The 17369-nt window shown below is 41.2% G+C and overlaps 1 protein-coding gene across 1 annotated transcript in view; it reads left to right on the top strand.

Annotated features, from left to right (window-relative positions):
- Positions 1-1530: 1530 nt before the first annotated feature.
- The window catches only part of Rps6ka3 (ribosomal protein S6 kinase, 90kDa, polypeptide 3), a 98708-nt gene continuing 82869 nt past the window's right edge, over positions 1531-17369 (top strand). Inside the window, exon 1 of the mRNA XM_013026459.1 lies at positions 1531-1605. Within this exon, the coding sequence (XP_012881913.1) occupies positions 1537-1605 (69 nt within the window). The 5' untranslated portion in view covers positions 1531-1536. The remainder of the gene's footprint in view (positions 1606-17369) is intronic.

Raw genomic sequence — 17369 nt, 5'->3', positions numbered from 1 at the left:
TTACATACTTCCACATGCACTGAATGTCAGGACACCTGGCTCCACCAATGGCCGCCTGGGGCCTTCCCAGGACCCACTTCGCATGCTCAAGCCTTTATCTTCCACCTCTCTCCTATTCTGGGGTTTGATCACCATCTGAGGATTGGGTTTCCTTAAGCCAGGGCTTCCCCCTCGTGGGGCAGGAGGAGGAGTCAGCACTCTGCCCTCCCTTTCTCCTCCTCCCACGAGCCGCCCGCTTTAAGAAAAAAAAATCCAAATTTTTTATTTCAAGTCAACAGTGGAGCAAGAACCCCGCGCTCCAGCCTACAAGATATTTTTGACTAACTCCGCAATCTCTGCCGAGAAGGGCAACCTGAAGAAACCTCCCAATGTTTCTTTGAAGATTTCGAGTAGGGAGGGTCATGCTGATGGTCCGGGCGACGCTGAACAGCACTCTACATACTTGGGGAGGGGTTTGATAGCGGGGAAGAGGGCTCTTGGGGGACAAAAAATAAAGACGCCCCAAGTATCAAAAATTTAACACGAGAGCGTCAACTTGGAGAGCCTTCGATGAAACCAGAAGCCTCCCAGCGCTGCCATGCACAAAGCCACCCCAGTCCCTGTCAGAGCAGGAGTTGGGGGGGGGAGGCGGGTTTCAGGTGAATGCCCTGACTGTGACCCTGAAAGGGTGGGTACCTGGGTCATCAGGGTAAGTGTCCCCATAGTAGGCGCGCCAACACGATGCACACCCTGGAGAAGAAAAGCCAAAGAGACATTTTCACGCCTCTGCCCTGGGTCAAATGAAAGGGACGGAGCGCCCCCCCTCCTCGCCCCCGCCCTGGCGCCTTAGCCGATCCTCCCCAGCTGGGCAGGGACCACTTTCTCTCCATCCCAGGGAGCCTCCTATCTGCCTAGCCTCGTGGCAATTAAAGGCACTCCGCTTTTCGCCCTTCCTGCGTTTCCCATTCCTTTCCTTCGCCTCCCGCCGACGCCCCCAGATCGCTTGGGCTCGCCCTTCCTGAAAGTAGGCGCGGCCCAGAAGCTGAGGCTGGGGCAAGAAGGGAGGGGTGGGGTGGGAGAGGGGCGCCTGGGGCGTGGCTTCCTCTAGCCCCGCCCCTGGATGCGCGCGGCGGTGGCGGCGGCGGCCCAGCCTCGCTGTGAGAGACAGGTATCGCTTAGGCGCCATGTTGTGAGCGGAAGTAGGGGAGCGCGCGGCGGTCGCTGTTCTGCTGGGGGAGCGGGCGCGGGAACCGGCGCGGGGTAGGGGGCGGAGCTGTAGTCCCGGCGGCGGAAGGAGGAGAGGAAGAAAGGGGCGAGCCTGTGTGCCCAGCGGCGGCGCAAGGCTGTGAGCTCGGTGCGCGGGCGGCTCTGGCCAGGCGCTTCGCTTTGAGTCGGTCAGTGACGGCGTTGAGCTCTCTGTGGAGCCGCCGCCGCCGCCGCTGCTGCTGTTCTACGGCTTCTGCCGCTGTCGCCGCCGCTGCCGTGGGGCTCGGGCGGCGACAGAGCGGGGCGGGCGGGGAGGGAGGAGGCGGTGAAGGCGGCGGGCCGGGGGGGAAGATGCCGCTGGCGCAGCTGGCGGACCCGTGGCAGAAGATGGCTGTGGAGAGCCCGTCCGACAGCGCTGAGGTGAGTACAGCGGGGCGCCTAGGGCCGGCGCGCCCCCTCTTCCACTCCCTCCCGGCTCGCTCTCCCGGAGCTGGCCATTCGGTCCCGTGTCCCGTTCCCCCCCTCCACCTTTTCCCCCGTACAGGATAAGGGGTTTGGGGTGTTGGGGTTCATCTGTGTGCCCGTCTGTCTCTTCTTCCCACCCGCACCCTCACCTCGTTCCCTCGCTTTGGGGTCTGCCGGTGTGGTGGCGCGTGGGGTTTGGAGTGGGCGCGGAGGCTTTGCGAGAAGCCGATTTTAATCAACTTTGCGTGGGGGGGGGAAGCAGGAGGCGGAGTGGGGGCCGGCGGGGACTTAGGAAGTTTGGCCCCTGTGGGATCGGTGGCTTCCCCGGACCTTGGCGACTTGGAGGGATGAGAGAGAGGAGTATGGGTTGGCTTCATTCGGGAATAGAAATTCCGATCCGGCCACGGGAGTGGGGATGGCTTCAGGAGACGGGCGCGTGGGGGCCAGGGTGGCCACCAGGGAGGATTTTAAATAAGGGGTGCGGGACTGCCGTGGGTTTCGAAACCCTCCCCATCTACCGCAGCGATTTCTGCTGCTGCTGCTGCTGCAGAGGAAAAAAAGTAGAAGCCTAAAAGGTCCCCCTGGTTTCTGAGGTTGCTGAGCCTGAGGACCCCTGTCCCTGCGACTTTAACTTGAGTTTCCTGTCCGTGGAGGTGAGTGGGTGACATTTCCAGGAGATCAGTGACCGCAGTTAAAGGCTTTCTGGTTTTCCTTGTCCGGGATATGGTGACCGTCCCTAAGACACCCACCCGAGTATCGAATTCCCCACATAATGTACCCACCAGGGCAAAACAATTTCCCCCGGACACATCACAGCACTGAGCGACTCGTGTTCGTCTTCTGCCCCAGAACCAACTCAGTGTCTGTGAAAATAATCCAGACGAGACCCCATTCCAGGGCATCTTCTCCTCTCCAGTGTGGAAAATCAATTCCTGATGGTGGTGCGTCTGTGATTCTTCCTCCTTGACTTTTTGCTGCCTTCTTTTCTCGCAGCCGACTTTGGGGGAATTACAAGATGATAGGCTACCTGCGTGTAATAGTTACAGAGTGAGTGACCCCATTTCTGGAAAGCATGAGTGAAACGCGGGGGTGGAATGGGGCAGGCTCTGGTGAGTGGTGTACTTGGCGGCCGCCTCTGCCCTGCCGGCCTCCGCAGTGTGAGAGGTGGATAGGGTTACTGGTTACGTCAGTAAAACTGAAGCTAAGTTTGCTTTGAGATGCGGGACACTTGCATTCTCAAGGATGATGGAGGAGGAGGGGGAAAGGGTTCAAATCGCTTTTCAATTCCTCCCCCCCATCCAGTCGCCCCCACTGCTGGATAAAAATATTTACTTGTTCTCCTTAAAGCAAGCAGAGTTGTAATAGTGCTTACGAGTGGTGCTTAATATTTTGGTACTTGGATCATGTTTTTAAAACCTCAAACTAAATGCTGCACTTCAATAAGAATTCGTGTGTTACCTGGGGGAAAACGTAAATTGTTCTTTTTTTTTTTTTTTAGTCTGGCAGAATTTCGTTTTCTTACCTATCTAGTCCTAAAAATCTTTGGCCTCTCCTTTATTTTTCCTTCAGAAAAAGTACATTAAAAATACAGCTTAAAAGATAAGAAAATGTCCTCAAACGGTTCACCTGTGAAAGAAATTCAATTTGCTTTGAGCCTGATTTTTAGACACAGATATTAACAATTGCAACTCTAGTTTTCCATATCTGTTTGTTATGTATTAATATTTAGGGGAAGTCATTTAAAATTCCACCTTATCCCTCTTTTGCATAGCATTCATTTGGACAAAGGGAGGTGCAAAATGAATATTTACTTGGCATCTACTAGCTACTGTGTTACACATGCTATTTCATTTTATCCTTCCTGTGACCCAGCAGGGAGATTATAGTTCCCATTTTTACAGATTAGGAAACCGAATTCAATAGTTAAGGGCACAAACATTAACAAACAGTAAATGAAAGAACCATAATTCAAAGCCAAGTGGATACAATTCATGTGCTTTAGGATGTTTTATGGAAAAATTCAGTGTATAAATATACCAATGTTTAGAGGTCATGTGTCTTTTTTTTTTTCAAAAACAAAGTATTATAAGAGATGTCTTTGGTAAAGCCTTATTTCAGTTACTGTCATGTTTTCCAAGACCTGGCAAATAGGATTTCACAATTTGCCATTTTCAAATAATTTTCTTGCTATTCTGGCATAAGGTATGTCAAACAGAGCCAGCCATTGCCTAGATTTATTAAAACTAAACTTATAGAAATTGCCTTTAGATATTTTGTTAAACTTGGTTATTCACCTGTTTCTCATTATTTCTGATATAATTTGGAAATATTTAAACCAATGAAGGAAGGATTGGGAAAGTTTTCACCCAGATCTAGTATTGATAACCCATTATGCCTGTCTTCCTCAGAAGATTCACATCAGAGAACAATTGTATTTTATCCGGGTAACATCATTTTATAATAGTTATTTACTTGAGCAAATATGTCAAACTTTCTCTCTCCAGGCTAAAAAATTTCAAGATTGTCTGCATAGGAATTTACATTTAGGGTTTCATCCTTAGTATATTGTGAACTTTTGAAAGCACAGACTTTTCTTCCTCTCTGTATCCTCAGCATTTAATACAGTGTTGGCACATGCATGTTATGGACTCAATAAATGTCTGCTGAATGAATCATAAGGTTAGGAACAGGGTGATTATGAATCTTACTCCTGTTCTTACTGTTTTAATCATACATTGAAATATTAACAATTTTTAAAAACCTAAATGCCAACACTTACAACACAAACACAGGCATTTTCTTCATTCCTTTACACCAGCCTTCCTGCTTTTAAGACCTCACACAAATCTCATGGTGTTCAAAACAAAAAAACCCTTGTGGTTGAACTCAAACATGGGTCAGAATATGATAGGCTAGAATTAGGCCAAATGTTTAAAGACCCAAATTTAGGATAATAAAGGAAGTACTATGTAAGCAAAGTGAGGGTTGGTGCAAGATTTAAAAAAATCACTTCTCAAATGGTCTAAGTGAATTAAGAGTTCTTTTGTGAATTATTTAATGATGCTAGTATGTTTCTGAATATGTAACTGTTTAGGAGATATAGGTATCAAGCAATTGTGGCTTGTCTGTTCTACAAATTCCTTACCACTGCTGTCAAGGACAACATTTACTAAATCATAATTTGGTCTTTGAACAATCCTTTTTTTTCAATTGCAGTGGAATAGGTGTAAATGATAGTAGACCTAAATATAAGCAGTCTTCAAAAATAATAAAATTAAGGAGTTATTTTTGTTCTGTTGAAATCTGTTGTATAAAAATAGTCTCAATACAGCACATTGTTTATAATCTAAATAGTGTGTTTTGTATAATGTCTTGGATAGAAACAGCCATCTTGACATCCTTTTAAAAAAACATACCTAAAAACCATTGAAAATATTGACTAAATACTTGATCATAAAAATGATAGCTTTGTATTGGAGACAATCTTTAGTGAATGTGTAATCATTTAACTTCAAAAGATTGTATAGTACTCAGGATAGTATGATATAGAATATAGTACAGAGATTCTATTCTACATCAGTATTGCATAGATTTTTCACATTTTGTCTATAGGAGAATGTGCTATTAAACTATGATTATGGTTTTTGAAAAATGTTTCATTAAGTTCCTTTTCCTTTCCTGCTTCATCGTTTACCACTTTTCAGGATTTTTTTTTCTTTCCCCAAAGTGAAGATCTGAGGAGAGGACAGGTATTGTTACACGTCAACTGTCAATTAACAACTATGACACATTACTGAACACTTCATTATTTTCTGTGATTGTGATATGGAATGCAGTTTTTCAAAATCTAAGAAAATGTTTTATTTTGGCAGTTTGATCCTGAACTAATGATGTAGATCCAAAATGTGAAACTTCTTGTGTGCATTTAAGCTTTAAGAAAAAGAGATAAAATTTTATCTAATTAAACAAGTATAAGCTGGGCATTGGTGGCTCATGCCTCTAATCCTAGATACTCAGGAGGCTGAGATCTGAGGATCGTGATTCGAAACCAGTCCCAGTAGAAAAGCCAGAATTGGAGCTGTGGCTGAAGTGGCTAGGTGCTAGCCTTGAGGAAAAACAGCACCCTGAGTTCAAGCACCAGGACCAGCAACAAAAAAGTATAGGCAGACTTTATTTTTTGTTTAGTATGTATCTTATTTTCACCTAAGAAGGGTGACATAATTAAGATGTGAACTCTTGACCAAGAACATGACATTTATTAAATTATAAAAGGATAAGAAGTGCAACAAATAATTTACCCAAAAGTTCCGATTGCAGAATTGTTGTTTTCAAATGGTATTATCCACTAAAAAATTCATATGGTCATTATAATTAATAGACTTGCTCTAAACTTCCATGCTCTGGGACGTGTGAACTGTCAGGCTGCAAATGATGAGTGAGGCCAGAGTGGCCTAGTTCACCCAATACAGATAGGTGTTTTGGGCCTTTATATGGTTCAGATTATAACAAACATTAGGGACATCTTGTTAGTCTACCTAAGTAATGCATAAAATGTACTAGTATCCAGTTCTTTATGTATCTTAGTGGATAACAAGTTATAAAGTATTGATGTATATATTTGTGTGTGTATTGATGTGTGTGTGTATATATATAGTATATATTCTGTATGTATACACAAACACATCTCATTCCCTCAGTTCACATGACTACATTTTACTACTTAGCATTAGTTATCTACTTCCCTTCTCATCTGGCAATTTGTGTTCTTTTAGAGTTAATGAAATGTATATCATTCATCTGGAACAAATATCACATCTCAGATATTTGTATTTTATCAGGGAAAAACAAACCATAAATCCTTATTAAGTAAAATGGGCCACTATTTGACAAAATAAACAAAAATATACTACATATATTATTTAGAAATCAATTTCAGAAAAAATTTACCCTAATTGCATATGATTATTCATTGCATTTGGCAATGATACTTTAAGTGTTTCAGTTTTGCTTATCTCCTTAAAATTTTAGAAGAAAGTTTGTGGGATAATTTGGATTAATGTTAAAAAAGAACTATAATCTTGAGACCATAAAGACCTGTTTGATTCTAGCAGTGTTACTTGATAACTTCATGCAATTATTTAATATCTCTATGTTCCAATTTGCAAAATAAGGATCTGCTTTATAGAGTTGTGAGAATTAAATGAAATGATAGTATATATAAAACACTTGTACAATACCTGGCTTAAGAGTTTAATAAACAGGGGCGAGGAAGGTGGCTCAGTGGTAGAGCGCTTGCCTTGCATGCCTGAGGCCCTGGATTCGATTCCTCAGCACCACATAAGCAAAAAGAAAAAAGCCGGAAGTGGTGCTGTGACTCAAGTGGTAGAGCGCTAGCCTTGAGCTGAAGAGCTGAGGGACAGTGCCCAGGCCCAGAGTTCAGGCCTCACAACCGGACCCCCCCCAAAAAAAAAAGAGTTTAATAAACAATCTTTTGATGAATCTTCTCTCTTAAAGAACTGTCTCAGAAGGTTTTACCTCTGGGATATTTTTCAGAACCAAGCAGAGCTGTTGAAAATTATTTCTTTGGTTGATCGGTTTAATGAGTCATTGTAATATCTGAAAATATTTGCAAGGGTAAGGTAAATAGAAATCTCTTGTCATATATATATATATATATATATATATATATTCCTTTTCCAATATTGTCTTTAAAGGAGAGAAACAGATAAAGAATGTTGGGAAGAATAAGGAAGAAAAACAACATTTTAACATTGCATGAATTGGAAGACATCTCAATCCATGGAATGTCATAGTTTCAATAGGACTGGCTTTTCTCCTTAGTAACATGTAATCATATATCTTACAATGGTGTCTTTTGATCAATGAAATATGTTAGATCCTATATGCCAACCTCTTGAAGGTTGAAGAAAAGATTAAAGTCAATATACAGCATCAATATGTAGACTATTCATTTTCTTTCTAGTACATACCCCAAGACAGCGTTATGTGCTTTTCATATATTAAAATTATTCAGGTCTGTTTCATTTTAGGGAAATGAGCTAATATAAAGTAATTCCCTACCATTATAAATACATTTATTTTGGTTGTTTGAATATTCCATGAATAACTGGGTTTTCCTGTCTAGAAATCCATTCCTTTGGATTTTTGTCTGTTACAAGGTGTTGGTACTTAAGAAACTTTAAATACTACATAGTATTTTTCAAACAGAGAAGTCTATGGAGACATGATGTTAAAAAGGTATGTCTGTGCCTTAACAATCATCTCCCTTCTACAAGAACAAGAGAGCATTGCATAGTGGGATCAATTTGGGGAGTGTGGAGTTAAGCAAAATATAACTAGTGTCTTTACTGTTTATTTTCTTAGAACTATTAAAATGATGATTTTTGTAAACATTGAATCTGTAAAACAGAGCTCACCTATTCGAGATTTCATTTCAAATGAACACTGTCAAAGGACACAAAAGCTTTGGAAAACATGAGTTTGTGAAATCTAGTAATTATAGTCACTTGATCCAGTATTACCTGGATAAGCCATTATGTTTAATTGACTATATCAACACTTTCTGCTTTAGCATTTTCATTGCATTTTTGATTGAAGTCTTTATAGGTTAAATTATACAATAGCCAAGAGTTGGTGATTCACATTTATAGTTCTAGCTACTTGAAATTGAGAAGGTGGATGTTCAATACCAGCCCAGGCGGAAAAGTTCACAAGACCTGCTGATAATTGAGAGCTGGATACAGTGGCACATATCTATCCTAGCTACAATGAAAAGCTTAAAATAGGCAAATTGTAGACCCAAGTGTACACCCAAGAAGAAAGTGAGGCCTTATCTGCAAAATAACCAGAAAATAGTACTGAAGGTGTGGTTCAGCAGTAGAACACCTGCTTAGCAATCAAGAGGCTGAGTCCAAACCCCAATAAAGCCAAAAAATTGGTACAATAATTTCCACCCTCATAGTGAACTAAAATTTTATAATTTAAATAAAATAAAAGGTCTAAGAGAGACCAGTTAACCAGAAGAATGCCAGACTAGAAGTATGGCTCAAGTAGTAGACCACCATCTGTGAGCAGAAGCAGCTGAATGAGAGCTCAGCCTTGAGTTCAAGGTGATGGCAAAATAAATGATCCCTACATTGACTTGCTCTGTAATTTAAGCCTAATATTCATAGTTTTAATTTTTCTTTTTTTTGCCAATCCTGGGGCTTGAACTGTCCCTGAACCTGATTGTGCTCAAGGCTAGCACTCTACCACTTGCTCCACAGTGGCACTTCTGGCTTTTTCTGTTTATGTGGTACTGAGGAATCGAACCCAGAGCTTCATGCATGCAAAGCAAGCACTCTACCACTAAGCCACATTCACAGCCCCAAATTTTCTCTTTTTATACACCACTATTCCATCAATCTGCCTGCCCCCACCAATACCCTTTCTTAAATTAGTTTCCTCTGATTTGTAGTTACTATATAATAGGTAGGGTTTAATAATATTTCAATGCAGCCACTTCTAACTTGGTAGTATTTTGGCTACATCTCTTTTGGGGGAAATAAAGGTAAAAGCTTACCATAAATATAGTGGGCTGGGAAGGTGGCTCAGTGGTAGAGTGCTTGCCTCGCATGCATGAGGGCCTGGGTTCAATTCCTCAGCACCACATAAACAAACAGGCTGGAAGTGGTGTTGTGTCTCAAGTGGTAGGGCACTAGCCTTGAGCTGAAGAGCTCAGGGACAGCACTCAGGCCCCGAGTTTAAGCCCCACAACCAACCAAAAAAAAAATATAGTGTATGCACCCTTTTGCTATGCTCTTCCTATCAAGTACTTAACACCTATAGGGTTAAAAGTATTTGCTGAGCATATTACCTACTAAACTGATTTTATGGGTTTTTTTGGGGGGGGAGGGTGTCATTGGTTTTTGCTGGTACTAGAGCCTGAATTCAGGATCTCATACTCTTGTTTGGCTTTGTCACTCACAGCTGGCACTCTGCCACTTGAACACTGCCTTCAGTTCTGGCCTTTTTGCAGATTATTTGGAGATATGAGTCTCTTACATTTCTCTGCCCAGATAGGCTTCAAATCTAAATCCTCAGATTTCAGCCTCCTGATTATATGCATGAGCCACTGATGCCCAGCTGATTTTATGTTTGATATGCCCTAAAAGAATGGCTTGATTATTGGCATTTCCTGCTGTGCATACTTACCTTCTCTTGCAAATGAGCTAGAAAGTAGAATATATATGAACTAAAGAATTGGGAACTTAGGACGGGGGTATAGCTCAAGTGATAACAGACCTCCCTAGTAATCAGAAGGCCCTGAGTTCAAACCCCATACCACCAGCAGCAAAAGAAAAACGAATGGGATGGAAAGGTAGCTTGTTACTGCTCCACCTGCAGACAGGTTTTCATATTGAGTCCATTTTTGTTGTTTCCATGAAAAGTGCTAGTTTGTTAAATATTAGATATCCTATACCTGAATAAATCCAGTAGCACTTTTTTATTTTTGTGTGTGTCATCTTTCCATGATTTAAATAGACCCACAACCATAGTATGTTAAGTAGCATTTTCTCTTTTATTTTTGGTTGGTAGTGGGGCTTGCACTCTGGGCCTGGGTACTGTCCCTCAGCTCTTCAGCTCAAGGCTAGTGCTCTTCCACTTGAGCCACAGTGCCACTTCCGGTTTTCTGAGTGGTTTATTGGAGATAAGAGTCTCACAGCCTTTTCTTGCACCGGCTGGCTTTGAACCGTGATCCTCAGATCTCAGCCTCCTGAGTAGCTAGGATTACAGGCATGAGCCACCAGCACCCGGCTGCATTTTCTCATCTAACGAACATATCCATAGTCTATTATCCACCTTAAAAACTAGTTATATTTTTTCCAGCGTATAAGTTTTGTTTTTGTTTTTATTTTTGTTTTGGTTGTGGGGCTTAAACTCTGGACCTGGATGCTGTCCCTCAGCTCTTCAGCTCAAGGCTAGTGCTCTGCCACTTACACCACAGCACCACTTCTGGTTTTCTGAGTGGTTTATTGGAGGTAAGAGTCTCGTGGATTTTCCTGGGCTGGCTTGGAAGTGTGATCCTCAGATCTTAGCCTCCTGAGTAGCTAGGATTACAGGTGTGAGCCACCAGTGCCCCAATTCAGCAAGTAAGTTTTTAATCTTTAAATCTGACCTGGTCATCTAGCTTTCTATGAGCATAACTCTAATGCATTAGTATAACAGCTTGTTGTAGGAAACTCAGTTCAGTCATTTGATATGTGTTAGAACCACATGTTATATGATAGCCTGAAATAAAAGATCAGTTTGACATTAGTAGATTGAACTGCACTTCACTTGCATAACTCTACCAGTCAAGTTATACCTCCATCCTGGCTTCTTGCTGGTTAATTGGAATTAGAGTCTTTAGACTTTTCTGCCTGGACTGAGCTTGAACTGCCATCTTCTGATCTCAGCTTCCTGAGTAGCTAGGACCACTGGCATGACCCACCAGAGCCTGGCCTGATTTATTTTTAATTTCACTTTTTACATTGGAGGTGGAATTCTGGACCTCAAGCTTGCTATCCAAGTGCTCTACCACTCAAACTAAGTCTTCAACCCTGAACTTTTAGTTTAATTTAAAATTAAATAATCACCAGTGTCTGTCTGCTAATACATTAAATAGTACAATTCTAGATTATAGGATTTGCATACATTGAAGCCTTTTTGCTGTATGTGCTTTTTCAGTTTTTATATTTTGAAATGAATAAGCTAGTTTTTCATAAATAATATGTATTTGATACTTCATTTTAAAATTTAAGTAGTACCCTACAAATCACCATTCTGCTCTTTCTACTGTACTAGTTTTATAGTGGAATGCCACATTCCAGTGCATTGATGAAATTTAACTGTCAAAAAGTGCTGCAATGGGCTGGGAAGGTGGCTCAGTGGTAGAGTGCTTGCCTTGCATACACGAGGCCCTGGGTTCAATTCCTCAGCACCACAGAAGCATAAAAAGCCGGAAATGGTACCATGGCGCTCAAGTGTTAGAGCACTAGCCTTGAGCTGAGGAACAGTGCCCAGGCCCAGAGTTCAAGCCCCACAACTGACCCCCAAAAAAGTGCTGCAATTAGGACTAGGTATAATAGCACATGCTATTATACCTAAAAAGATAAGTATCTTCTATGTATATCTTATATGTAGTGTGAAACCTTCCTCTTACCAAGTGGATCTATGAAGAAACTGTGATCCTTACATGAGCTAGAAACAATGTTCATATCAGAGACAATGTTTAAGTAGTTATGAAACTAGGAAATTTAGTAAAATCTGTAAACTTTCCAAATAGTGGGGGCTAAATGGGCTTTTATAAGCTTGCCTAAGAAAGAGCTTTTAATATTATATGGGAAAATGCCTTGAGATTTCTGAAAAAAAAAAACAACTCTTACAAATGAGACAGAATGTCTTATATTTGCAGGTAGAGAGAAAGGCCTGGCATCATGACTCATCACTCATACCTATAATACTAGCTACTAACAGGCTGAGATCTGAGCATAATGGTTCGAAGCCAGCTCAAGGAGACAGGAAAGTCTGTGAGTCTCTCATCTCCAGTAGGCTACCAAAAAATTAGAAGTGGAGCTGGCTCAAATGGTAGAGCACTAGCCTTAAGCATAAAAAGCTTAGGTACAGTGCCGAGGTCCTGAGTTCAAGCTGCAAGAGAAAGGAGGGGACAGATTACATAGATATTGTTTAACATTTCTCTTGGCAGAAGCTCCTAGGTAAATGTGCTGTCATTTGCAGCTTATTAAAATATTACCTGTATGTAGTTACTTCCTCTCTTTTGAAACATGTATTTGATATAGTCCTTCAAATTTCCAGAAAACAGGATAAGCTCATATACAAACACTTGATTTTATTTTTTGTGTTGTAGGGCTTGAACTCAGGTCCTGGTCACTGTCCCTAAGCTATTTTGCTCAAGGCTAGCACTCTACCACTTTGACCACAGTGCCACTTCCAGTTTTCTACTGGTTAATTAGAGAAAAAAGTCTCACACACTTTCCTTCTGGGGCTGGCTTTGAATCTCGATCCTCAGATCTCAGCCTCCTGAGTAGGTAGGATTACAGGCATGAGGCACCAGTTCCCAGCAACACTGATTTTTTTTTTAGCAATTACCTTGTTGCAGTATAAGAAAAAGAAAATTATACAGTCGTTGGATTTTTTTCTTTAGACTTTTTGAAACTACTATTAGATGAAAAGGCTCTAATTTTTAATTGACATATAATTTGTATACCATAAGCTTTACCTCCGTAAATCATACTATTCATTGGTTCTTAACACACTTGCAAAATTGTGCAACTTTCACCACTAATTCTAGAACATGTCTATTATCCCAGGAAGAAATATCATAATCATTAGGAGACATTCTCCTTATGTCCCTTTCCCCAAACCCTCGTAACCATTAATCTACTTTCTACCTTTTGTCTTGCCTATTGTGAACATTTCATATTAATGGAATCCTACAATATGTGGCCTTCATATTTGGTGTCTCTTGACATGATATTTACAAGGTTTACCCATATTATAACATATATCAGTGCTTCATTGTGTTTGTGGTTGAAATTCCATTGTATGGACATGCCACATTTTGTTTATCCATTCATCGGTTGTAGAATTTGAGTTGTTTCTACTACTGTTGGCTATTATGAATAATGCTACTTTGAACATTTGAGTACAAGCTTTTCGGGGCACATATGTTTTCAATTCTGTTGGTAATATAACTAGGAAAGAAATTGCTGAGTTATGTGGTGAAGTCTATATTTAATATATTGAGGAACTGCCAGACTTTGCATACTCACCTGTCCTATTTTACATTCCTATTAGCAGTGTATGAGAGTTCCAGTTTTCCACATCCTCTCCAACATGTGTTACTGTCTTAACTTTTACCTGTAACCATCATAGCAGGTATGGAGTGGTAGCTTATTGATTTAATTTGTGTTTTACTAATGACTAATGGTATTCAGGATCTTTTCATGTGCTTATTGTCCACAAGACATAAATTTTCTGCTTATTTTGTAACTGACTTGGGAACTTAAATGGAGTTTTCCTCTAATACTGATATTAGAAGTTACTTATTTATAGTATATGTATATTCTCAGAAAACTTGATTTTAAGCCGGGCGCCAGTGGCTCATGCCTGTAATCCTAGCTACTCAGGAGACTGAGATCTGAGGATCACGGTTCAAAGCCAGCCCGGGCAGGAAAGTCCGTAAGACTCTTATCTCCAATAAACCACTAGAAAACCGGAAGTGGCGCTGTGGCTCAAGCAGTAGAGTGCTCGCCTTGAGCTGAAGAGCGCTCAGGCCCAGAGTTCAAGACCCACGACCAGGAAAAAAGAAAAAAGAAAACTTGATTTTAATGTGCATTTTTAAAAGACTTCTTTTATTTTTAGATATAATAAATACAAGACTATTTCCAGAACAGTGGTTTTATCTCTAGGTTCTTAGAGCTCTAAGTTCTATGAAAGTATCTTAGGATACCTCATCACCTGGAGTACCCTTTTTCTGAGCTAGAGAGACTTCCTAGAGAAACATTCCATGGAGTTCAGAATTACTTATAGAATGTTGATATCGTTTCTTCAGTTTTATTACTACTCTTTAGTTTCTTATTTAAGCAAAAGTACTGGAATTCTTTGGAAGTCAAAATATCAGAAATCTTCAAAATTAAATGTAAATCAACATGTAAATGAATTGTCTTCAAAGTTTTATCTTAAAAGGAGATATATAGGCATTATGTTTGAAGACGTAAATGTGCAAATAGAAGTCTATTTGTCTCCTTTCCTTCAAGTTCTTATTTACTATTGGTAGAACCCAAGAGGAATAACTCACAATTGATGTTAATATCAATAAGAGGGTTGCTTAAAGAGAGGTATGTCATTGGCAAATTAAAAATGAGATCTGTTAGTGGCACTGTGGCTCAGAGTGGTAGACCACTAGCCTTGAGTGAAAAAACTCAGAAACAGCCTCCAGGCCCTTAGTTCAAGCCCCATGACTGATTAAAAAAATAAATTTTGCCAAGCATCAGTGACTCACACCTGTAATCCTAGCTTATCAGGATGCTGAAATCTGAGGGTCATGGTTCAAAGCCAGCCCAGGGAGAAAAGTCCCCATTAGACTCTTATCTTCAAAAAAAAATCACTTGAAAACCGAGGTGGCACTGTGGCTCAAGTAGTAGAACACTAGCCTTGAGCACAAAGAGGCTCAAACAGCTCCCAGACCCTGAGTTCAAGCCTTACAACCTACAAAAGAAAAAAAAAGATGGGGGTATAGCTCAGGAGTAGAGCATTTGACTTCAGGGAAAAAAAAAGATTTGTTGCCAAGTACTGGTAGCTCATGCCTATAATCCTAGCTACTCAGGAGGGTGAAATCTAAGGATAATGGTTCAAAGCAAGCCCAGACATGAAAGACTGTGAGACTATTATCTCCACAGTAACCATCAAAAAACTGGAAATGGGGGTTGGGAAGATGGCTCAGTGGTAGTGTGCTTGCCTCCCATGCATGAGGCCCTGGGTTCCATTCTCCAGCACCACATAAATGAAAAAAGCCAGAAGTGGCGCTGTGGCTCAAGTGGTAGAGCACTAGCCTTGAGCTGAAGGACAGTGACCAGGCCCAGAGTTCAGGCCCCACAACTAACAACAACAACAACAACAAAACCATTGAATAAAAAGAAAATTTTTTAAAAAGCTGGAAATGGAGCTGTGTCTCAAGTGGTAGAGCATTAGCCTTGAGCAGAAAGCTCAAGGATAGCACCCAGGGCCTGACTTTAAACCCAGAGACCAGCACAAAAAAAAGATTTGCCTTGGATTAATAAAAAGAACTAATAAATTTGTTTTAGATGACTTTTTTCTCCTAATCCTTCTGAGTAGGTGTAATAGAGTACTAGATGATAATGAGTTAAGTAGAAATCTTTTCCTATCTAAAAGTACCAGCTTGTCTAGACAGCTGAATAGCATTAAGCAAACTAAATTAGGAATAATGTAAACAAATGTAATTGAATGTTTAGGGGGAAATTAAGATCTATAATGTTATAATAGTTTTCTGTAGTTCATTTTAAACCATAATGTGGAAAAACAAAATAAATGTCATTTTTTATTTAAAAGTCACTTGGAGAAGCTGGGCACTGGTGGTTCACACCTGTAATCCTACCTACTCAGAAGGCTGAGATCTGAAGATCATGGTTTGAAGCCAGCCCAGGCAGGAAAATTTGTTCAACTATCTCTAATTAAGCACCAAAAAAGCCAGATGAGCTGTGGCTAAAGTGGTAGAGTAGCCAGCTTTGAGCACAAAAGCTCAGGGATTGCTCCCAGGCCCCGAGTTCATGCCCCATGACTGACAGAAAAAATAATCTCATGGAGAAGTCTTCAGGTCTGCCAAGATGAAGAACCCTGGTTCTTCTAAGTTCTCACAGCTAAAATGCCTTAGATGTAACATGACAAATGAGCATGGTAATATTGTAACAGTAGAAAAAGGCAGATTATCTGTGGACATTGAGACTCAAGAAATAATACAAGTTATGAGTTCTCTGGATTTTTTTATTGCCTCCCATAAATTCCAGAGAAGGTGCTATGAAGTATCAATTCGCACACAAAGAACTCCCCAAAACAACCTATTCTCTTTACCCAAACAACTAGGAATGGTAGCTAAATAAGACTAAATCTGTTTTGACATTACTTACCCACCCTAGCCAAAACACTAACAGAAAACCCCTCTCCATTCCATTTAATATGTCAGTGATCCAACTTCCTAATCCAGTGGTGTTGACTCAGGAGAAGAGAGTCATTCGTGGGCTGGGAAGGTGGCTCAGTGGTAGAGCGCTTGCCTTGCATGCAGGAGGCCCTGTGTTCAATTCCTCAGCACCACATAAGCAGAAAAAAAAACAGAAGGGACAGCACCCAGGCCCAGAGTGCAGGCCCACAATCGGACCAAAAAAAAAAAAAAGAGTCATTCGTTCATTTTCTGTCTAGTAAAGGCAGGCACTACTTTGGTTCTCCCTGCTGGGTGGTTTTGACACACTGGCAATTATCTCTTCAATATTCCATTCCCTCTAAAAGGAGTATGTGTTCTCCCAAGGGTACAGCAGAGTCAAGTAGCAAGTTGAGCCTCCACCCCAACTGCCAAAGTAATAAGATTCAATGGTGATAGGAGACAGGGTTAGTCTACAGTAAACCTCCATACTCACTAAATCTCTATACTCACCCAACCAACATCAACAAAGCTGAACAAAATAGTGAGAGGTAAAGTATTGCAATTCTGGCTCCTCATTTCTTTTTTTTCTTTTCTTTTCTTTTTTTTTGGTCAGTCATGAGGCTTGAACTCGGGTCTGGGCTCTGTTCCTCAGCTCTTCAGCTCAAGGCTAGCACTCTACTACTGAGCCACAGTGCCACTTCTAGGGGGAGTTTTTGGTAGTTTATTGGAGATAAGAGTTTCACAGACTTTCCTACCCGGGCTGGCTTTGAACCATGATCCTCCCATCTAGGCCTCCTGAATAGCTAGGATTACAGGCATGAGCCACCGGTGTCCGGCCCTCACCTCTTTTTGTGTTATTCTCCACAGCTGGACCCTTTGGAGAGCTGAGGGCTGGAGATGTAATTTAGCAGAAAGAGTGCCTGCCTAGCACAAGGCTCTGAGTTCAAGCCCCAGTACTGTCAGGTATTTTAAAAAAAAGAACACCTTCAGGAAGCTAAGC

This window comes from Dipodomys ordii, unplaced genomic scaffold (assembly GCF_000151885.1).
Source record: "Dipodomys ordii isolate 6190 unplaced genomic scaffold, Dord_2.0 Scaffold94, whole genome shotgun sequence".
Classification (NCBI taxonomy): Eukaryota; Metazoa; Chordata; class Mammalia; order Rodentia; family Heteromyidae; genus Dipodomys; species Dipodomys ordii.
Note: the sequence above shows the minus strand (reverse complement) of the source record. Positions and strands in the feature narration are given on the sequence as shown.